This window comes from Typha angustifolia, chromosome 7, assembly GCF_048772165.1.
Source record: "Typha angustifolia cultivar Huaian chromosome 7, ASM4877216v1, whole genome shotgun sequence".
Lineage (NCBI taxonomy): Eukaryota > Viridiplantae > Streptophyta > Magnoliopsida > Poales > Typhaceae > Typha > Typha angustifolia.
In genome coordinates this window covers 7,109,683-7,134,467 of record NC_133245.1, presented here as the reverse complement: position 1 = coordinate 7,134,467, position 24,785 = coordinate 7,109,683, and the positions used below count along the sequence as shown (strand labels likewise).

The 24,785-nt window shown below is 34.8% G+C and overlaps 1 protein-coding gene across 2 annotated transcripts in view; it reads left to right on the top strand.

Moving 5' to 3' along the window:
* Positions 1-23,984, top strand: part of LOC140762489 (probable cleavage and polyadenylation specificity factor subunit 1) — a 67,264-nt gene extending 43,280 nt beyond the window's left edge. Inside the window, exons 16-26 of one of the 2 annotated variants that reach the window (XM_073100332.1) lie at positions 4,301-4,497; positions 5,505-6,292; positions 7,819-7,899; positions 7,991-8,056; positions 8,150-8,227; positions 8,438-8,668; positions 8,876-9,007; positions 9,135-9,308; positions 12,446-12,631; positions 19,884-20,269; positions 23,415-23,984. In XM_073100332.1, the coding sequence (XP_072956433.1) occupies positions 4,301-4,497; positions 5,505-6,292; positions 7,819-7,899; positions 7,991-8,056; positions 8,150-8,227; positions 8,438-8,668; positions 8,876-9,007; positions 9,135-9,308; positions 12,446-12,631; positions 19,884-20,269; positions 23,415-23,529 (2,434 nt within the window). In that variant the 3' untranslated portion in view covers positions 23,530-23,984. Of the gene's footprint in view, positions 1-4,300; positions 4,498-5,504; positions 6,293-7,818; positions 7,900-7,990; positions 8,057-8,149; positions 8,228-8,437; positions 8,669-8,875; positions 9,008-9,134; positions 9,311-12,445; positions 12,632-19,883; positions 20,270-23,414 lie in introns of those variants that run through there. The other variant, XM_073100333.1, reaches the window with a different exon arrangement.
* Positions 23,985-24,785: the final 801 nt, after the last annotated feature.

The following is a 24,785-nucleotide window of genomic DNA, read 5'->3' as shown; positions in this document are numbered from 1 at the left end:
AAATAAATAAAATGAGAATGTGCTTTATTAAAATTTTATTACTAAATGCAATTAAAATAAAAACAATGTTAATGTTTTTGAGTCTCTAAACTAAAATAAAATAGAATAAAATCTTCTAATCTAAAGCACAAAATCTAAAAGAGCGGAAAGGTAAATAGGTGAATCCTAAGTGGAGGTGAAATCCGGGTACATCACGCTCAGTCGCCCCGCTGACTATTACCTGAAATAAATAAACAAATACAAAAAAACAATAGAACTCTTGAGCCAACAACTATAGCTCAGTTAGTCGAATCCACTCGGACCAAATAAATTTTAAAAGATATTAATGCTGAATAAATTAAACTAAAAGCAACAATATCCATCATAATATGCAATAGGCATGCTCTCTACATAATAACAATGATAACAATAGAGAAATGTCACAACTTGTAACCTTGCACGTTTTCAACATATTAACATCTTTTTGATATTTATACTGTCATATGTCTCAATGGGTCTAAACCCTGTGGATCCACATTAACTAGAAGTCACCTCGAGATGACGCTCGAGACTTTTCTTCATAGCTGATCCGGTTAGGGTCATCAGAGGGTATCACCCTGTGATCAACACTCTGTCTTTTCCTCTAACCGTTGAGAGAAGTTAGAGTCACCTAGGAAATTTTCTCATTTTTTAAAAAGGACTGTTCCCTAACCCCGCCAGAGTCACCTAAGAAAGTCACCGCAGTGATCTAATTTAGGACTTTCCCCTAGACTTCTAGATAGACTTGAGACGGAAAATCGCAGACGATTTATACCGGGACTTTTTTTCTAAGTCATATCAATACTAGTCTCATTTTTCTTTTCAAAATTCTCAATATTAGCACGAAGTATGGTGATGCTCTGAATATAATAATTAAATGCACACAGAAAATAAAACAATTAAATTTTCGCACGTACGGATGAAATAAATAGACTTGCACACAGAAATTGCAACAATTTAATTTTTACACATGAGGGTGAAATAAATAATTTGCACACAGAAAATTTACATGGTCTGAGAAAAATACGAAATACAATAAAATAAACACGTGAGTGAACCTACTCACCTGAGTCTAGGCAAGACAACCAAAATCTCAAATCTCTAGCCTACGTACTAAAAATCACCACCTTAAATAATAAATAACAATAACATTTTTAATTAAAACAATTATTAAAAATGTTTATACAATTTAACCTAAGAATAATTAATTTGGGCTAAAATAAGCCCAAATCAATTGGGCTGGGCTGCAGTTGGCCCGCAGCCCACCCAAATAAATTCTTAAATGGATTGGGCCAAGGCCCAATCCAATTAGATAATGGAACCGGGTCGGGTTCCTTGGATTTGGATCCAACTCGACCCGAATCCATCACTAAAAGGGAGAAGATCAGACTCGGGCAACCCGAGTCTGTCTTCCCCAAATCGAAGAGAGAGAGAGAGGAAAAGAGAGGAAAAGAGAGAGAAAGAAGAAGAGAAAGAGGAAGACGCCGGCGACCGCCACGGCGAAGGTTCGCCGGCCGCACCCTTGGCTCCCCAACACCCATACGGTGCCGCACGTATTAATCATTAAGCAAAGAGAGAGAGAGAGATTAGGGTTTCTAATTTATAGATTAGAAGAGGATTAAATCTAATCTGATTCGGATTAGATGAAATCCCTTCTTTTCCGTTGCGTACCGGAGAAGGAGAGGGGAGGGGCTGCACGTGCAGAGCACGTGCACCCTCTTCTCTCAACCTAATTTTTTTTTTTTTTTTTTTGGTCCTAACACATATGATGTATGGCTACTCGATAATCATGTATATCCGAATATGATAAATCAATACATTTGTTGATATCTTAATTATAATTGTCAACTCTGAATGACAATTATACTAGACTACTAAATTGATATGAATCAAATAAGATCGGATTGCATGATAAAGACATTGGGCTCGATGAATCGAATTTATTTATTTTTTAATTGATTCATGCTTATTTCTTATGTAAGCTCTTAAGACAAGTTTAGTTAAATCATATAAAGTACTAAGTCAAGTCTAATTATGTTATGTAAGTTTTTAAGGCAAGTATAGTTAAGTTATATAAACTATTAATGCAAGTCCAATTAAATCATGTAAGCCTCTAAGATAAATTCTAGTTCGAGTAGAATTCATTATACTCGATCTTTATATATAAATGGGCTAGGCTTCTTTATCATCCAAGCATGCAAGAATTGAAAAATCATTTTGGCATTGAGTTTATCTTAGGAGTAAGAGTAAAATAATTATAACCGTTTGTTATTTTAGGAATAAATCTAATTTAGAACCCTAATTCTACCTCTAAGTTATGTTCACCATCACCTCCACGAGTCACCCTACCTTACGGTCGTCCTCTACCACCCTTAGCCGTTTGTCACCCTCCGACAACTACTGTAGCGTCGAATAATTACCAATTATCTTATTAATGAGATTTAATGTTTTCCTTTTAAATGATAGATCATATATATCCTGTACTATAATAAACCATACATCTCAGGAATTTGTGTGAGTCAAAAGAAATATGATGTAATGCATTTTTTAATTATATATCATGTATACTAATGCTAAAGATCAACTCGACAAAAAAAATATGAATAATATATCCATCTCCAATCATTTTTAATTTTTCTGCATTATCTGCATACTCATTTTTAATCATCTGTATATAAATTTGTATAAACATATTGGAAGCCAAAGTGGAATGCATATATATAAATATATAATATATCATAATTTAAAAAAGCTGTCTAGGAGATAAGATTACTCACCACATGATCATAGAACACCCAAAACAAGTATTCCTCATTTCTGTTAACCAAACATTAACCCATTGCAAGTGGTGTCAACGGGGTCCAAAATAGTGTTAGGATCTAAAAATATTTAAATATATAATATATCATAATTTAAAAAAGCTGTCTAGGAGATAAGATTACTCACCATATGATCATAGAACACTTGTATTCCTCATTTCTGTTAACTAAACATTAATCCATTGCAAGGGGTGTCAACGGGGTCCAAAATAGTGTTAGGATCTAAAAATATTTAAATAGTACAAAGTTAGTTTATTTATCCATTTAGAACCCATATGATAATTTACTAGGTTTCTAATTACTCCTAATACTTTTATTAAACAACCAGATATATATATATATATATATATATATATATATATTATAATTATATTAATGTTAATATGTTATTACTATAACTTTTTGCTAATTATAGAATAAGCATGTAATAATCATCTCTTTTTAAAAGGCTAAATATATATAATTATAAATAAAATGTAAGTATAGACAACATCTAGTTATAATTATTTTGTGATTCTTACTCTTTCTTGACTAGTCATTAATTATTCATAAAATGTTTAATATCTAATCATGTAAAAATAAATATATAAGCTTAGCATTTCATCTTATACAAAATCGTATATAATAAATAAGATGCTAAAAATACACATGCACATGTGCATATATTTTTAACAAGCATATAAATGTATATGAATTTGATTATTATTAATAAAACTATATGTATTAATCTAATAATAAATAAATAAGCTATAATAAATATTTATAATTACTCAGTAATTGCACTACTTATACCTAGCTAATAATTATGTTAGTGAAAATATATTATTAAACTAATTAAATGCCCAATTAAATCTAATTTACATTAATAAAATAAACAAACAAAAGAAAAGGGAAACAAAACACTGAGATTATTTAATATTTATATTTGCTAAATGGGTTTTGATTCTTCAACAAGGAGAAATTTAAAATGGTATCTTCAAACATGATGCTTTTAGCATCTTGTGCCCTGTTTTTAGCATCTGGTATCTTCAAAAATGGGGTATATCTTAAGGCCCTGTTTGGTTTGCTGTTAAAGGAAAATCTAGAATAGTTATTCTAGATTCTTACTCTTAAAATTATACCTGTAATCTTATGGAGCTTTGCTGTGAAACCCATATAGTTGTCAACATGCAACTATAATGGTGTTTGCATGTTGAGGTTTCTTTTATTGCCATTTTCCAATTTTCATTCACTCAACATTTATGATATTGTGTACTAAAGAAGTGAGATGGTTATGCACATTATGCTTGAGAATGATTTGTTCTCTCTTCTTTAATATGTATACGGTATAGGTGTGTTACATAGAAATTGTTTTAACCCTTGCTATGTGAACTGATCATAGAAGCACAAGACTTCTTGTTGGGATGTGCATTATACCTAAAAGTTTCTTATATAAATTCTCTAGGCTAATTATAATTCTACAGGCGACGCGTTGTGCAGATTTTTGCTAGGGGTGCACGTATACTTGATGGTTCTTATATGACCCAAGAGTTGAACTTTGGGACACATAATTCTGAACCAGCTACAAATCTGGAGTCACCTTTAGTGGCATCTGTTTCAATTGCTGATCCATATGTATTGCTGAAAATGACTGATGGAAGTGTTCAAATGCTTGTTGGAGGTATATCAATCAACTATAGTACTAATGAACTTGTTTTTCTCAATTTTGATTTCCTTTTCTCTTATTAGGAGAATTTTTTCATTGTGACGGTTATCTGTGTTTTCTACTTCTATGTCCTTAGGGGCTGCTTGGTTCAAGAGCAAAAATGGTGCATAAGAACTTCTAGGTCAATTATGATTTTTATAAGAAAGAAGCGAGAAGGCCCAAATTTCTTCATTTGGTGTGCTATCCATATAAAGTATAATTGATCAATAAGATTGCAATGTTGCATGGACATTGTTTGTTGCATGCATCTCAAAGGCACATGGCATGCTGAGCTTGGCTTGGCACGACACATCTTGTTGGATGTGCCATGTCAAACTGATGTACCAGCAATGCTACATTGAATGATATGCCCAAAAAACATCCTTTAAATCTTTTTAGGGCCTTAAATATGTTTCAGGGCTAAATTCAAGTCTTTTAGTACTATATATTGGTGCAACACATGCAATTTCTCGTAGAAAGTGGTATTTAGTTGAATAATGCATCAATTCAATTCTAACTTGATGATTTTCTCCATTCTTTCTTGAGTTTTCAAATTATGGAAAATAACCTGGAGAAAACTGCAATTTCTCTTTTGATCTCTATTCAATCTGTAACAAGTGCGAAAGTGTCTGTTTTACTATTTTCTTCCATGTTAGTTGTGGTCTTTCCCCCTCCCTCTCAAGGAAGCTTCTACATGGATCCTACCCGAACATGCGTTTGCCACAGCTGTTCTAGTACATGCATCCACATCAAGATCGTCCTAAATTCAGTGACGGTCAACTTTCACAATTACTATATCTAGTTGCTCAACATCCTGATTCACAAAATATTTTTGGTCTTATAGCTATTCTCCAATTTTCCTTCCATCTCTTAATACATTTATTTTATTTTATTTTATTTTATTTTTATTTTTATTTTTATTTGATTAAGTGTTCAATAATTTGGCTATTTATGAGCACCTGTCATTACACTTTGTTTGGCAGACCCCTCCACTTGCACTGTTTCTCTTAGTGTCCCAGCTATATTTTCAAACTCAACCGAATCAGTGTCTGCATGCACACTCTATCATGATGAAGGACCAGAACCATGGCTTCGTAAGACAAGCACTGATGCATGGCTTTCTACTGGAACTTCTGAGGCAATTGATGGGAATGATGGATCATTACATGATCATGGTGACATATATTGTTTAATCTGTTATGAAAATGGTAAACTGGAAATTTTTGATGTGCCTGCTTTTAAAAATGTTTTCTCTGTGGACAATTTCATTTCTGGAAAGTCACATCTGGTGGATACATATATTCAAGACTCAAATGGAACATCTCAGGATGTAATGAAAAGAACCTCTGAAGAGACTAAAAGCCCAATAAAGAAAGAACCAACACAAGATATGAAGTTAGTTGAACTTGCTATGCAAAAATGGTCTGGCCAATATAGTCGTCCATATCTTTTTGGAATATTGAATGATGGAACAATGCTATGCTACCATGCTTACTTCTACGAAGGTCTGGAAAATGCCCAAAAAGGTGGAGGTGCTGTTTCTCCTCATAGTTGTACTAATGTAAGCAGTATAAGCACTTCAAGGCTTAGAAATTTGAGATTTGGTCGTGTTTCTGTTGATATCAGTACAAGAGAAGAAACATCCAATAATTTTTCTCGGCCAAGAATTACAGTATTCAAGAATGTTGGGGGTTATCAAGGTTTATTCCTTAGTGGTTCAAGACCAGCATGGTTTATGCTCTGTAGGGAACGGCTTCGGGTACATCCACAGGTATGAGATTACTTTCTGTTTCTTGTTGGCTGAATGATGGGGATAAAAATATTGTATTTGGCACACATTTGTTATACTCTTTAGTTGAGCTTGCATCCTGTCCCTTGCTATTGTGTGTTTATGGTAGGTTTTTTCTCTTGTGAAATGAACATGCAATTGGTTTTTTGTTGTGTAGGAGGAAGAGCAAAAATTGACACGAGATAAGATGACGTAACACAATGCATGGAATCTATTATGAAATAGACTTGACTTTGCAGAAAAAACTTGTGGTCTTAGAAAACTCTATGCAACTTTGTAAAGCAGATAAATGGTGTTTTCAAGTTGATTTGAGCATTTCTAATGCTCAAAACTACCTCTGGGAAATCTGTATGACTAGTAATCATGATTAGGTATGAAATTAGGTGGAAAAGCAAAATATGGAAACAGTTGTATTCTGGAGAAGTTATGTACTATGGCATAGAAAATAATATTCTAGAGAGGATTTACTCATTAAGAGTTCGATAGTACCACAAGGGTGGGAAATGATCCAAGGAGTTTTGTCCCTACAGAGCTGGGAAGAGAGGACACATGTTTCAAAGACAAAATGGTCTTAAAAGATGCTTTGTCGCAGCTGGAATTATAGGAATGCAATAATGATGCTCGGACTTCCTAGCTCCTGGATCTAGAAAAGAACCCTGTAGACCATCCCCATGGGGGCAGTGAAGGGAGAGCCCCAATTGGTAGAAAAAAAACCCAGTATATACCAGGGACAAAATATTGTTCTTGGCTTATCCAACAATCAATAAGTTGTATTATCTCTGATCTGGAATCTAGTTTAATACTCAATAGGTCACTTCAACCACTCACCATTTATTCATGGTATTTCTCCCTTTTTCACCAAAATGCCTAAGCCTGGAACTTTGTAGATATTTTACTTGACAATCGAGTACCGCTTGGTTCTCGATTTTAAGAAATTCGTGACCTCAGTGTTGAATTTTCTCATATGTAAGCATGCTTGTAGCTCTTATTATTACAGGATAATGTAAAAAAAAACATTTATTAAGTTAATTTTACAATTCATACAGGCACTTGATATAGTAAAACTCCATTCATTTCTATGCTGTCTGCAGGTTTAAATTGCTGCTCAGGTTCTCATCATAGTGCAATAGAGATATTTTGCCTACTGTGTGATCCAAGTTTGTTTACTAGAATGTGCCTTGTATTCTTGTCTTTGAAGCTGCTTTATCCATGAAAATTATATGATTCATAATTGTTAATTTGTATGTAGTTGATATAAATTAATGCTTATCCTTCAACTGTCAAATCTTGGAATCAAGAAAGTTAGACCAACTTATGCTTTCTTATCAGATTTTTTTCATTCTAAATAGTCTGAAGAGTGTTGGTTGCTAGATTTAAGATCTTCCAAGTATGGCTTTTACTAGATTGTGAGTTTGATATTATAATCTGGGAAAGTTTCCTTGCCTAATTTTCAAGCTTGTTACCTCTCTTACTTATTCCTACTGTTTTCCTTTTACAATAATATGCAGCTATGTGATGGTTCAATAGTAGCCTTTACAGTTCTCCACAATGTAAATTGCAATCATGGACTTATATATGTAACATCACAGGTAAATGTTTATTTGAGATCATCTCCATTATCTTTGTATATGCCTATAATAAGGAACAGAAAACTGACTAAATGTAATGTTTTCTCTATAGGGTTATCTGAAAATATGTCAGCTTCCTTCAATATGTAACTACGACAACTACTGGCCAGTTCAGAAGGTTAAATCAGCAGCTATGTTCCCTTTCTCTATTTTGAATTGTAAATTGGTGCACTGAGATTAATTAATTTGTTTAATTTTCACATTTTGGTAGATACCTTTGATGGGCACTCCGCATCAGGTCACATACTATGCTGAAAAGAATTTGTATCCAATTATTTTATCTGTTCCTGTAAGTATATGCATTCAGAATGACGACATACCTTATTAGCTATCTTTTGATTAAGAGTATCATGATGTCTGCCTGAATTGTTGATACTCCGAAACTGTTTGCTCTCTTTTGAGCTGATCCTAATAAGATGTGGAAATGTTACACATAATGATATCAAGGCCAAATAATTACATAATGTCATCTAAGAATGCTATTTTCCTGTTTCTGTAGGTTATTCGACCTCTAAACCAGGTTCTTTCTTCTCTGGTTGATCAAGAAATGGGTCATCAGCCAGACAATGAGAGCATTAATTCAGATGACATGCAAAAGACTTACTGTATTGATGAATTCGAGGTACGGATTATGGAGCCAGAGAAATCTGGTGGACATTGGGAGACTAAGGCTACTATTGCAATGCAAACTTCAGAAAATGCCCTCACTGTACGCATTGTTACTTTATATGTAAGTGTTGTATATGGTCTTCCATCCCACAACATTACCTTTCCTCTCTGTTGTATCTTTTAGATTGTTGGAGTGCCTAGATCCAGGGATTAGTAATACTATTTATGGTAAATAGTAATTCTTTTAATATATCATGTATACTTTTAAGGTTGGAATTGGATTACTATTGTATGTTAATACCTATCTTATAACATCTTGTAAATTCAGAATACGACAACGAAGGAAAATGACACTCTTATGGCCATTGGGACTGCTTATGTACAAGGAGAGGATGTAGCTGCTCGAGGAAGAGTGTTACTGTATACGTTTGTCAAAAATGCTGAAATATCCCAAAATTTGGTATGACATATGAAATGTATTTCAATTTTTCTTCAAAATTTCCTGCCAGTGCTAGCTCTTACCTGTACTGGTCTTTCTAGTTTTCTCTTTCATCGTTTCTTTTACCTCTTATGATACTAATTAATAGGTTTCAGAGGTCTACTCAAAGGAGCTAAAGGGTGCTGTCTCAGCTTTAGCAGCTCTTCAAGGCCACTTGCTGATAGCATCTGGTCCAAAGATCACCTTGCATAGGTGGACCGGCTCTGAATTGAATGGTGTTGCTTTCTATGATGCTCCATTGCATGTTGTGAGCTTGAACATTGTGAGTAGTTTTGGTTTCCAAATTTCCCTTGAAAATTTTGTCATTATCATCATTAGAGTTGTGGGTGTTTTCAGGACTCACTTTTTGATCACTGTATCAAATATCAAATTTCCAATTTATCCTTAAGTAGAGAAACTTGTACCATATGTAAGAGAGCTGTTGCTATCTAGTTTTGTTTGTCCAAACTTTCTACACTGGTAGGTCAGACCATTAAACGAGTAAAGTAGTCACTACTGATGTGATCCAGTTATTTTACTGATCAGCAAAATAATTGACCAAAAAGCCATAGAACTCAAAGGTTCTAATTACTTATTCACTATATTCAATACATTGTGTTTTAAGTTTTACCCAACGATGGCCGTGCTACAAGCACGAACCGTGTCGGCCTGTGGCCGGCACGACACGTGACACGGCCGGCCGTAAGAGGAGAAGAAAAAAAAACGAGATACTCACCTTTGTTGTTGCTGACCGCCGCTCGCCAATTGCCATCGCTCGAGTGCATCGGGTGCCCTAGCCCGAGGGAGAAGATGAGATCGAGAGAGAGAGAAATCGAGATATATATATATATATATATATATATAAAGTTATCGGTTAAAATTTAAGTTGCGGATCTGGATCCGGATCCATGCCGGTCGACAGAGCCATCCATGGTTCTAACTACATATTGGTAGCCCATCATGCTGTAGTTGATCTTTATGAGTCACAAGTGATATCAAAGACTAAATTTGAAGCATGGTAAATCAGTGCAATGCTACTCTTTTTAAGTGTTCATCTAGATATACTTGGTATTTTGTAACACTTGTCCCTTGGTCATGCACGTATGTGTCCAACGGCATGCGCGGAGATGTGACAACTCGGGTGGCATCACCCAAACCTGTACTCAGAATCTCCATAAAATTTTGTTGTACATACCTTATATCACCCAAGTCGGTCCCACACAGACCACAGTCAAGAGTACATCAATCACATATATGTAGAAGTTTGTATGTAAAATACATCATAAACAAAAGTGACCTGTTTATACAAACTATCATCTGGTATAAAATGATACAAAAAAGTGAAAAACCAACTGCCAAGTGCTAACAGAAACTCCATCACTGCATACCGGCTAACATCTATACATCCTAAATTCCTAACACATTTCTTGGATAGGAATGTAGGATACTCAAGTCTTTTATACGCTATTAAGATCCATACCTGTAGGTTTAGAAAATAAAAGGTGTCATGAGCCAAGGGGCTCAATGAATGGATTCTACCCCAAATTGGGGAATACCAAACAAACAGTAATTTATGTGTTGGATAACGTGAGTCAATAAAAGAACTATTATACTAAGAACGAATATGAATCGCAAATAATTCATATAATGTAATCATATCATGTATATCAAATATAACAACAGATGATATATTATAGCCACTTGATAATCAAGTTATCATAATAATAAAATCAATGCATGTTACAACATCTCAATCATCATATCGGCTTTGAATGATAAGAACAATACTAGAAACTGTTCAACACACTCAATATACAGTTCTACAATCCAGCCCAAAGGCTCAATCCATATTCTATCAATTATGTGAATATAACAATCCTAAATAACGAATACTGCACATTTTAGTTGACATCAAATGTATGAGGGTAACTTGCTATGCACATACACGGGGGAGTGGCTTGCTCGGTTGTTTGTGCGTTTCATACTCCTAACCTTGGGTATGGACCAAAATACAAATTAATGTATTGCATATCAGCGATTATAGACAATAGATGCACCCTTAAATCTGGGACTCTACTCGGGTATTCTTATGACCTATATCAACTACCTGCTAATGTGATTTCATGATTCTTTTCAGAATAAATCAATTGTTGAGTATCTAGTACTTTTCACAGTATCATGTCTTCTTTGGAATTTAGATTGTAAAAGGAGCCAAAAAAGATATGAACAACATGTACATTGCTAACCTCCTTTAATTTCAAATATTCTCATGCTAGAGGCCAACAAATGCACACATAAACATACAAATATAATATACCGTATTTGGAAAAGGAATCTAGGAGGTATGAGTAGTCACAATCAAGGGTTAATGATCACAAGCTACAACCACTCTACATTTGTGTACATCCAGGTCCTAATGTTGTAGTGCTTTAAGGACCCAATAAGGCGTGCTGAATCTGTAATTATTATCATTAAGAAATTCTTAGGTTTTTCTGTATAATTTAGCATGTATTTATTAAGTTAGACTTATTTTAAGAATAGGTTTATGTTTCAATAAACATTTAAAATAATTACTGTTCTTTGCAAACTAGTATACTATGTACTATATTACTAACTAAAATGTGAGATAAACAAGTGAATTCGATCTATAAATCAAGAGAAATTGATAATTGTTATATGATTTTCTAATATAATATATATAATAAATAAGCGAATTCAAATCTTTTCACAAAGAGAAACCTTTTAGATCTTATAAGAAATGAAAGGTAATGGCTCCTTTGATTTGCCTCATTGATAAGAAAATTAAAAGTATCTATGAAGAATCTATGAACTATTCGAGAAATATCTACAATGTTAATTTTATCTTTAATATTCAGATATTTTAAGGAAGTATCAGATATGTATACGAGTATCGTATCCGATACGGATATGGTGAGAGTATGAAAGTATCCGTGTTTCCGAGGTTGCTAATCCCTTTTAATATGAGAATTGCTTGCAATATCCCACTTCTATTTTTTTCTACATTTTCCTTAGAAGTGGTATGACATTTTTCATTGCAATATTATTTGTCTACGAAGGAATTGATTGAGGATTGTTTTGGGTTTTTAAGGTCTGATATGAAACTTATAATAAAAATAATTGAGTTAAGACTAATTTTATAAAGGAGGAATGTACTAATACATGTGCTTATATAATATGTCACTGATGTCCGCATCAATAATACTCTATTCTTCAAATTTGGTAGCCATTTGCCTGTGAACCGGACATTTCTAGATGTAGATTGAACTTTGAAGGAACCTGCTGATTTTTATTACTTGATGGTTCATTTTTTCTCCTGTTACTTTTATTGAAGAAAGTGTAAGAGTGTTTGTTTGACACTGCCACACTGGTACTATTAGTAAGCAATTTCTGATGTTTCAGGTAAAAAATTTTATCTTGTTTGGCGACATTCACAAAAGCATATATTTTCTTAATTGGAAAGAACAAGGTGCTCAGTTGAGCTTGCTAGCAAAAGATTTTGGATCTCTTGATTGTTATGCAACAGAGTTCTTAATTGATGGGAGCACATTGAGTCTAGTAGTTTCAGACGCGGACAAAAATATTCAGGTGATTTTTCACTTATACTCATTATACTTTTCGGTTGAATAGTAACACTAACTTTTCTTATCTTATTTTTTCTACTGATATATAGTATTCTTTATTTTCTTGTCCTGGCCAAGATAGAACTGCATAATATTGTTACTCTATAACAGTACTCTAGTTCAATTTTATTTTGGTAATTTATCAATTCTATCACTGCAAAGGTGGCAATCCCTCATTTATGTGTTATTTATAAGGTTTCTAGAAGTTGTTTTCTCTTGGATAAACTATTATTTTATTTTATTGTGGAAGTTTCTTTAGATGGATTGTAAAACCTAGCACAAATTGTGAAGGAAAACAGTGCCCAAATAAGAGAACAATAAGATGAGGAAAAAGACTTCCTCTAACCTCAACGAACATAATTTGGAAAGTGTTATCAGAACTTATTTAAGTTTGTTGTTGTAAACATTGCAAAGAAATGGTTTCATAGCAAGTGGTAGCTTTCTCTTCATGTACAAATGCAATATACACTACTAAATTTGGCAACATTAGATGAAGAACATTCAAGCTTAGTAGAGAGATGCAATTTTGAGAGGAACGATAATGACTACTCTCGTTTTCCTCAACCTTTGTATTATCTATTTTTCCTCTTATTGTTTAGAACCTATAAGAAGTCTCTAAGTTAATCGGGATACTTAGAAGGGCCTACCTTAGACCAAGGATTGTTGTGCATGATTTGTGCCACAAGAGTAGAGTAGAGGCTTCACCCTCTGCTGACCGCATACAAGAGGAGAGAATGAGGAGAGAGGGATACTACTTGTCCTTGCATGCCCTAGTGGCAGAATTAAAATGATTTAATTTGACTTGCTTCCATCATCTTCTTCCTCACCGCTAAGGCACGTGAGCAAAAGGGCGATGACAAGTGGCAAAAGCAATGGCAACGGCTTCGTGAATCATTGCAAGGAGGTGAGAGGATAGGTGGTGTGTGACACCCTCGTGCCACATGCCAACCACAGGTTGGCATGGCATGGCATGGCAATCCTTGCGTTAGATCTTAATATATTATAATAAACTCTATTTCTTGTTCACCTCTAATCAATTGTTGCAATTCTAGCTTTTAGTGGTATTATTCTGTCTTTGATTCTCAATTATGGAGTTAGCGCACATACTATGAAACCCATGTTAAGGACATGGTCTTCTAAAGAAAAAAATTGGTGATATTTTGAATCTTTTGATATTATCTCACAAGTATAAATATAATAGTGAAAGTTGAGTCTGTCCTATGTGTAGTGATGTCTTTAATATTCTAGCTTTTAGTGGTATTATACTGTTTTTGATTCTCAATTATGGAGTTAGCGTGCATACTATGAAACCCACTTTAAGGACATGGTTTTCTAAAGAAAAAAATTGGTGATGTCTTGAATCTTTTGATATTATCTCACAAGTATGAATATAATAGTAAAAGTTGGGTCTGTTCTATGTTTAGTGATGTCCTCAATATCAGCCTATGAATAAAGAGAACCACCATCAACTTGTAAGTTGTAACCTTCTTTCTCTTCGTGCATACGCTCTTTCCGCACTTTGTTTCTCCTGATTTGGTCATTGATGTTCCTGACCACTTTCTCTTACACTATTTCTTATCTCCGTAGCAGCAACACAACTACTATATGGCACTGGTGGGCGGTGCCAACTAGAAGTCTCATATTTGTACAAGTTCAAATATTTTTGCAAGAATTCTCTTTAGATATCTCAATTAAATTTGAACTCCAATTCTATTGCGCTTCTAGAATCACTCAAAATTCCAAATTACGAAACCTAATGTACTTCTAGATTTGAGATTTTGAACAAATTAGCCCTCCCAAACATTTTTTTCTGCGTCCAGCACACATTAAAATTTACATATGAATCTAGGTGAGATTTGTCTAGTTAGCAAAACTGCTAAACCGAACAATGACTTCCAAATATAGTAATTTTCCCGTTCAACAACTTATGATAAAATTTGAAAGTCTTCTAAGCAAATTGCTAAGTGTTAGGAGGAGAAATTTCCACTTAAAAAGCTTTTAGATTCAATGACTTATATTTGAAAGTTGTCCGGTTCAATGATTTGTGGAAAATTTTCCCCCTAAGACTTAGTAGTTTACTAAGTGACTTTCAAATTTTTAACACAAAGCACTGAACAAGAAAGTGATTTATATTTGAAAGTCATTATTCGGTTTAGCAACATTCATCTAGATTCATATTTAAATTTTGAAGTGAATTGTATGCGTAAAACAAATAGTGGTAGATTTAAAATAGTTAAAATTTCTCCAGATTCACTCAAAATTCACAAATTAAAATGTCCTAGAAAGATGTTTCTTGAGATGAATTTTTTATCTATTTGACAAATGAATGTGTTTGTGGGAGAAAATGAAGAAACTTTAAAAATGTCATTACTATTATTCAATATGCATTTTGTACATGCAACTTCTATGTATTAATGATGGAGCGTCACTCGAACATGGCAGGATAAATTGTTGGCTTTAAGGAGTATAAATCAATCAAGTGCTATATGGATCTATTTTATCCATTCATCTAGTTTAATGCATCCATTAGTACCAAATCAAGAGCTATAATCTTTTCTTGCTAATTCTGCACATTTAGTTTTGTTGCTCCTTACCTTTTAAGTAACCTTCTATTTGAATGAAACCAGTCCTACTAGTGCACCTATGCTCTTTGTTGGACATGTCAAACCATTTAAGTCTATTCTCACATATGTTATTCTCTATCAGTGGACTCCTATTTATTACCTCTTCTACCATGATCTTTCACAAGCCGATCTTATGCCCAAATAAAGGGGTAGCTTGACAAAAAGAGTAAACTTGTGCGAAGAAAACTATGAAGTGGATCCTAAAAGAATACACCCCTAAGATTATCTTCTGACAAATATTACTACTTCATTTTTCTTCCATTTCAAATTTAACTTCTTAAAAAAATTACATTGGGATGGGAGTTTAAGTGTCCAACTGTTGCCACACTATGCATTAAAAATCTCAAGAAATAAATATTGAAATATGACATCCTCGACAGATGGACTTCAATGCCCTCTTATCCCATTATATATATACCACGAAAATATCTGTTACATCTAAAACTGATCAGTTAATGAGAAATAAAAGAAAGCCCATGTGTTTTAAACAGTGTATTGAGGCGGCTGCCTATGTGGCTGCCTTGTGGCTCACGTTGAACATTTGTGCCATTTGTGCCCCAACAAGGTGGCTGGGCTGCATTGTCAGGTTTTGGGGAGTCGCCAAGGCAGAGGCAGCCCAACAAGCTATTAGTGGATACGTGGCCCAACAAGGTATTAATTAAAAAAAAACAAACAAACTCAGCTTGCACCGATCCCATGCAAATAGCTACATCCCTAACCTTAATACCTCATCTTTCACTTGGAAACTCTCTCGTGCTCGTCAATGGACGGACAATGGTGGGTGTCGTCTCAACTGCTACAGTTAGTGGTCTCTCTATTTCTATCTATCTCTCTCTCTTTATCCATTATCCACCGCCACCTCCACCTATGCCTTTTCATTTTCTGCCTCTCTTTCTTAATATGGTCCAAGTCAGGATTGAGTTTAAGTCAAAACTAGTTTAAGTTCCTAAATTGCAGGAATTTTCAGTCTTACACTGTTCCGGGAAAATAATCAATAGATATTCATACATTGTTTGAAAACTATGAAACCAGATAGATTAGATCGTTGACGTGTATAAACTTTTTGTATTCGGATTTTTTTCACTCAAACTCTATCTAGGACGGAATGGAAAATCAACCTGAGAGATTTTGGGACTGTTTATATAGCTTAATAGTTTATTTCTTATTCAGTTTTTAGACTCTTTTTTTTATTCCTCAATCTCCCTATCTCTTGTTTGGTAGCTCTCTCTATCTTCTAGTAAGTCTTTCTCTTTCTTTATCGTCCGCATTGGTGCTCTCTCACTATGCACAACCATATTAGATCCATTATGCACGTTCCACCATCTTCGTCAACCCTAGCCTTAATTCATCTATCATCTACCATATCTAATTCTTAGATCATCCTATCACCAAGCTATACCTTTCCATGACCCTTTCCCTTTAGTCCAAACACTACCTCACAACCCCTTACAATCTTGAAAGTCTCATCTAAAGTTTTATCTGCAATAGACCACTATAGCTTTACCATACTCGCTAGTCTTTATCGGTGTGCACCGCTTCCAAAAATTCATCAGTAATCTGAGCTCGGTGCGCACTGATACACTTAGTTAGGATTTTTTTGTTGCATTAGGTGTTTATTTTCATTAAAATAAAATTCCTGTATGTCGCGTTCGAATGCAGGTAGAGTCGCATTTGAACGCCCTTGTGAACGCCTACATCAGGTTTGTAAATACAGAGAACGCATATAGTGTGCTCGAATGAGGACGGGCGAGTTTGAACGCCCGCGTTCGAAGGCCTGTGTCGCGTTCGCAAATCCAGAGAAGGGGTTTTTTTGAGTGCGTTCGAACGCGATCGGGCGCGATCGATGTGAATCTTCTAGATTTGGGGTTTCATATTGTTTTAGGACTTGTTGGCTAGCCTCTATAAATATGTGGATGCCAGCCAACTTCATTATGTTATTGAATTCTTAATTTCTTGCCTCTTATCCACCCTCATCTCCATACCCATCCATAACCCTAACATCCATTCCACTCTTCACCATCACCATCACCCACATTATTCCGTGTTTTCGTCTCTACTACAGTTTGAATTTGCGAAGGACATAAATACGAAAGTTGTAGATCAGGAAGTTACAAATCTAACCCAATTGGTTTCGTAATTTTCTGACCATCAGAGAATATCCAACGAATATTTTTCCACGGTTGCGTGGACTGTTTCCTGCAATAAATTCAGATCTTAAAAAATTGTTCTGTAGCCGATCTTTTGGTTTCAAATCCCATCAATTGGTATCAAAGCCTATCACGCACCCACTAGACTTTGGTGCACACTACCCCCAAACAGCAATAGGGGCCCTTATTTGCTGTCAGGGCGGATTTGATTATGATCCTTGGCGGGTTCGTATCATTTCTCTACCAGAACACATCATAGGTAAAAAAGAAGATAAGTTATATTCATTGGATTGGGTTGGCTTAAAAAAATGAGAGAAAGAAAGCAAAATGAAACCTCCTTTTTCACAATATAACTCACTGTAGTAAGTTGGTTGAAGAGTTTGTTTTCTTTATCATAGATCCTCTAACAATCTCATTTTTTATGTCTCCATCAATCTTCTCCGAATGTTTCTATGGGAATCATTCCCTTTTCCTCTCACTTGGGATGTTGTCGAACATGATGAAATGTGTTGAATGAACAAGCCATGCCACTGAGCATGCAGCACACCTAGTTCCAAGGACACTAAAATCCTTGCAGTGAGAGCATCATCATAGCCTTATTGTTAGTTTGCTGAAGGAAAACTTTTTCCCTTTTATCATTGTTAATCTTTGATCATGTTATTTGCTTTAGATATTTGGTTGTGATTCTTGTAAACTAGTTATGGCTGTGATATTGTAATTATGCTATTGATATTTTGGTGTAGTGCATTATTACAAAAAACAAATTTTATATATACTATATTAGTATTAAAAATATATTATATACTTATTTTTAATTTTTTATATATTAAAATGGTAGACTGCATTGTTTGAATGCAGAATTATAACAAATACTTAGTAAGAAAGCTCACTTAGAGTCTAGCATCAAGTATGATGTAAACCATAATAAGAAAAATAAAGCAACACTAACAACACTTTTTACGTGGAACGACCTCACTCTAGAGAGAAAAAGGACAGATTCGTTTAAACACAGACCAATCTATTGCAATCAAGTCATAGATAGAAGAAACAATCCCTGCCACTAGATATTCACGATTATTGATTGGAGTAGATCTTGCTTGCAAGACTTCGCGTATAACTAATCCCTTGCTATAAATTATCCTCCAGTTGGCATCTTCCGATATAGGTCACTGCTGTAGATGATGAAGACTGAAAATTGATGATGGATTCCAGCAGAGACCAAGAATCAATTTGGACTGAGGAAAGAAAGCGACAAGGGCAAATTGGCAAGATCAATATTGATGGGGGAAAGAGCATGAGTGAGAGAGACTATTTTGGTTGATGATGAGAAAAGGCAGAACAGATTGCAGAAGCTTCTAGCTATTTCTCTTTCTTTTAATTTCTTTATCTGAAGCTTCTAATCACATAATAGCAGTTCCGAAATACTCTAGAAGCTAGACATGGGATGCATCACCCATTATCGTATCTCTCAAGTCTCCATACCAATTCCATTCTTTTCTTTTCTAAAAGTTCTATTTAGAGAACTTTTTGGCTAAATAAGTCTATTTTTTAAGCTTTATAGAAGAGTAGGTGGCGGCTTCAAAATATTTTGAGAAATAGGTGTCATACTGTTTCCGCTAAAGTGGACCGCTATCTGGAACAACAATTTCTAAGGTTTCCCATTTGTAATTTCCATAGAGTACTGCAATAAATATTCTATTTTGGTGTAGTGCACTATTAAAAGCTTTATTATATATTACATTAGTATATATTATATATCATATATAATTATTTTTAAATTTATATATATTAAACATGCTAAATGGCCTTGGTACCCATCTTCCACCTAGATGCTATGTGGTCGGGTGACCGCCTGCAACTCATGGCCGCTTTTCAATACATTGGTATAACTTAAATGCGTAGGTCGAATTAGTTATCTAATAAATGTCATGATAAAAAGCTTTTAAAGAAAAGAGAAAGTGGACCTTGTTCCTTGTTCTAGACTAGAGAAAGGTGGTTTTTATCTTTTATATTCTAATAAAGGCAGCGAGGAGGGGATGAGTCTTCTTCTTTCTTGTTCGAGGTCCTTGTATATTTTAGTCAACTTCAAGGTCATCCTTTATGATGCTATATTAGGGATACACCACAAGAAGGATATGCCAAATGCGGATAGTCTTAAAAAGATATGAAATGCTACGTTAAGGACACTGATTGTATACATGGATTGTGACACTAAGTCTGTTCTTTTAGTTGGATGTTTTCTGATAGTGAAACCATACTATGAGTGTTGCAGTTCAAAAAACTCAACCTTTACATATGCACCTCTGCTCTATTAAGTAAATTGAAGCTATGAACCAAGAATTACCAGTATCTTCTTTTTATTCTCATAAAAAATACACCAAGAACACTTAGTATTTTGATGATAGTTATGTTCCAATGGGCACCTCTGATTTCCAGTTTGATGCAGATCTTCTATTATGCACCAAAAATGTTAGAGAGCTGGAAAGGGCAAAAGCTCTTGCCAAGAGCAGAATTTCATGCTGGAGCCCATGTGACAAAGTTCTTGCGCTTGCAGATGCTCTGTACTTCCTCTGATAGAACAAATACAGCACCCGTGTCTGAAAAGACCAATAGATTTGCTCTTTTATTCAGCACACTAGATGGTAGCATTGGATGTATTGCACCACTTGATGAGCTCACATACCGTCGACTTCAGGCATTACAGAGGAAGCTAGTGGATGTTGTCCCCCATGTCTGTGGCCTAAACCCCAGATCATTCCGACAGTTCCATTCGAATGGCAAAGCACATCGTCCGGGCCCTGATAATATGGTTGACTTAGAACTTCTTTCGCAGTAAGTGAACCTTTAAATCTTACTGAACCTTTACAGATTTCTACTCTACTTTCATGAGTTATGACCTATTATTCTTCTCTTCTTTCAAATTTTATACTCATTAGCTGTTTTATGGATTGTGTCCAATTAAATTCATAATAGTATCTGTATGTTATTCTTGCTGTGTTTCTTTAATGGTCCATTTTCAGTGAGGGACCTGGATAATTTACAGTGTTTAATCAGAATCTTTGGCATTTTCGATGCTTCTGGCCATTCTCAGTATACCTTCTTTATATGTTTGGCAGGATTATACAGATGTTCATTTTTTATGTTTAGGTTTCAGGATTCCATGTTGGTCTGTCTAAGGATTGTCATGCCAACCGACACGACTCGTGCGGGTCAACACTTGCCGTGCCGGTGTAGTATCGGCACGTGCCACGAGGAGTGCCGCACGGCATCTCTCCTCTCGCCTCCTACAGAAAAATGTGAAGCAGTCGCTGTTGTGGAGCTCCACAGTCACCATCACCATTTCCGTTGTTAAGCTCCACCTTGCCCCTCCTCTCTCAACCATGCCCTAGGTCGGACGAATCAGAAAGACGACCCAAACGGGTCAAAAATAAAAAGATCTAGAAAGTGGATCCGCTACTTAAGAAAGATCCACTTTGCGGATCTTTTTATTTTTGTCCCATTTGGGTCATCTTCCTCATTCATCCTACGGCATGATCGAGAGTGGAGGGGGAAAATGGAGCTGGATGACTGCAGAACTCAACAACAGCGACAGCGATGCAAGGGCGGCAGTGTATTAGTCTCGCTCCTCACTTCTTTTCCTTAGTTGAACAAGATCTGAGAACACTAGAAAGGTCCTAATGTGTGACTGTTTCTATTGTGCAATTTAAGAGTTCTTAAATTACACGGAGTGTGTTCCAGTGGCATATGTTGCTAGATATTAGCAATATGCAAGACTGATAGATGGACTCAAGGTCACTAATTGTGTTGCAATGCATACAGAAAATATGTGGATGGTGGCATGGTGCCAATGGATTTATAGAAGTTGTACACAAACCACACCCAAATATCGAGGAACTTTTATGGAAATATGCCCAAGTTTGGACGAGTTTAAAGTAAAATAGATTCCTACGGATTATTTGTTAATTTCTTTCCTACTGCATATATTTTTCATCATTATGAGTGTAGTAATATTAGCTTAGACGATTATTGAATTGATAGCCTGATAGATAATGATTTTATTTCTTTATATTTTAACACTCCTCCTTATGTGTGTGGCCTTGAGAATTGAGATATTTTAATGGGCCGAAGATGTTAATTTTGATACTAAATGGTTGAGGTTTTATATCTTTAGTAGCAAGCAAGTCTGGTTAGATTTGAAACCAAGACTTCCTGCTCTAACACCATATAGACTTACTAATTGCTCTAAAAGTTTAAGTTAGACTCTATTAGGTCGTGGACTAAGCATAAATTTATTCTAGTATAGTGAGTGTTAGTATCAAAATAGTAGTTTCTCTCAATACTAATTTACTAATACCTACTTCTCTCTCCTCTCCTTTTCCATCCAATAATTTATATTTACCGACAAAATCTAATTACTCTTTTACTCTTAAAAGTACATCACTTCAATTAACTATCATTTCATTTTCCCTATCCTCCCTCCTCTCCTATCCTCTCCTCATCCGTCCTATCATAAAGGGTATTTTGGTCGTTTGCTAAAATATCTCTTAAATTTTACATTTCATGTCACATTAGTGTAATTATTATACTATTATATTGGTTTTCAATCAAATACCATAATAACCTAAACGGTATAAGCTTTCTTATGCAAGTTTAAGAAATAATCAAGGTTAGTCGGATCGGGATTGGCCAAACCCAATCTTGATCCATGGCTGATCCTAATCAAATGATTGGAATCGGCCAGGATCGGCTAGGATCGAGATCGACCGGTTTTGATCAAATCGAGCCAGATCCATTATGGATCTGATCCAGAGACATCAATTATTGATGCCTCCAAACTCTTTCCCTTTCTCTATTTACTTTTTTCTTCTCACTTTCTTTCTTTCACTACTTTTTCCTTTTCTTCTCACTCTCATTTTCTAACGGAGAGATCTAGCTCCAACGAACTCCGACGAAATCCGACAACACAAATCTCACTCCAACAAATTATGGTTCATCAAGTATTCATTGTTTGGAATAATCACATAATTCATATGTTGTTTATTATCCTCTTCAATATCCTTCTCAATATCCTAAGATACAAGATCCATATATTGATTATTATCCTTTTCAGATTCAACAAGATCCATTTGATATGAATGGTATGATGCAATCACTCTTTGGAGCACTAGACCCTAGATATCATTATTTTCAAACTTATGATGATTATGATGACGATCACACGGATTTATGAGAGCCAATTTGGTATTCATCGAATTTTGACTTTTGATAAAGTTAATATTTTTGTTTAATTTTTAAGGTTCATATGTGAATAATTATTATTTTCTTATTTTTTTCATATTTTCTAAATTTTTAGAAATTTTTCTGTATTTTTAAAAAATATTTAGAATTTTATGTAATTAAAAAAATCCGATCCAATCTGGATACGAATCATTTTTTCGGAACGCCAATCCCGATCCCAATTTTTCAAACCTTAGAAATAATTATAGCTAAATTAGTTCAGAGTTATTCCAGAACCAGAGGTCACCTTCGAGAACAATGGTTTAGATCCTTCGCATTCTAACACTTTCAAGCATGCAAAAAGATGTAGCAAGGTTGGACTGTTTGCTGACCAGCCATGGAACATAAGTGGCTAATAAGAATACTGTGTTTACATTTTGTCTTCATAGTTTATGTTCCTCAGGAAAAATAATTGATGATTTCAAAAGCATGACATAAGAAGTGATATATGAAAATCATCATGTCAAACAATTTCAGTTCAATACCAGATTGAAGCATATTAGATAGAAGTATGAAGTAAAGAAATTATATGTTAAAGAACTTATATTTTAACTCCTATACCTTACTCTTGGACCACTTTCCTTTATAGTTTTTGATCAAAATATAAATTTGCTGGCTAAATGTATCCTGGTATATTAATGTTAGGCTGATACTATGTTGAACTAGTCTTTTTATTTGTTCTTTTCTTTTCTTTTTGCAGTTATGAGATGCTCCCATTGGAAGAACAGCTAGAAATTGCTCACCAAACTGGAACAACCCGCTCACAGATTCTTTCCAATTTTAGTGATCTTTCACTTGGAACAAGTTTCCTGTGAGAATCCATAACAGCAATCTCAAAAGAGAGCTGCTGGCTTTCAAGTTTCAACTGGATGATTTGTCTGACAAGAAAAGTTTACTTCCTTCCAAATTGAGGCACGCCCTTCACGTAAAGAAGATATCACTAGTCTACAGTGTCTTCTTTTTTACATACTGAGTGCTCTGATGCTTGTCCTTGCGGCTAACAGAACGAGATGAATCAGCTCGTCAGCTTCAGTTTGTACATCTAGTTAAAATTATTTAACTTGGATAAGATGTAAATTATGATACTTTCATCATCCAAGCTTGCCACCTATGTCCATGAGATATTGATTGCAAAACTACTCTCTTTTTTTATCCTTATCTATGCAAGAGAAAGATGTGTGGGGAAAGTTGTGTTATCGTGGAACTTCAGATGGTGCATGCTCATTAATTTGTAACATTGTTATCAGATTTATATTTTCGTTTGTCTTTAGATCATATTTTTCTTTTTGGATTAATTTAGATTGTTCAATTTTATGTTAAGAGATTATTCAAATTATCTTTGTTTTATTTTATTCTTTTCTTGAGAGAGAGAGGGTGGTGGCGGGAATGTACGATGTCCTGGTTAAACCATAATGATTTGTTACTGACACGGTGGGAAACCGGGTATCTCACCAGCTAGGTTCTTTTTTTTTCTAATTAAATACCAGTTAGGATATTGTTCAAGCTACATGATTTACATTTTTTTTTTATTGAGAAAAATTGGGTTACAGAAAAAAATATATATTACAAAAGGAAAAGCGAGGTAAAAGATTTCAAAAGAAGTGGAGCCTTTAAAAAGGATAGCAAGGCTCAGCACTTCCTCCAGAGGTGAGAGATGTCTAGGAGGAATTCAGAGGTTGTTAGTATTGAGAAATCAAAAATTCTATTATTTCTTTCCCTCCGTAGCTTCCACCAACTAGATCATTGGAAGCAACATTTTAAAACCTTTAATCTTTTCCTTAAGAACGGTGGAATGTAGTTAGCGTTCCATGAATGATAGTGCTCTAGGATGTCGGCCATCCTCTCGGACCCAGCCTCCTAGTAGAAAGATGGTTGTAAATTCTTTTGATGTGTTCGCATTCGAATCTCCTTATGGGAAAGCAACTCTTTTGTGGTTACAGTGAGATTCCATATGTTATAAGTTTGTCAAACTTAGGCCTGAGAAGTTGATGATATTGTAGAGAGATATGGCAGGGGATATTCCACTAGGGATAAATCTCTATACAATCTGATCGCATTCATTCATTCATTA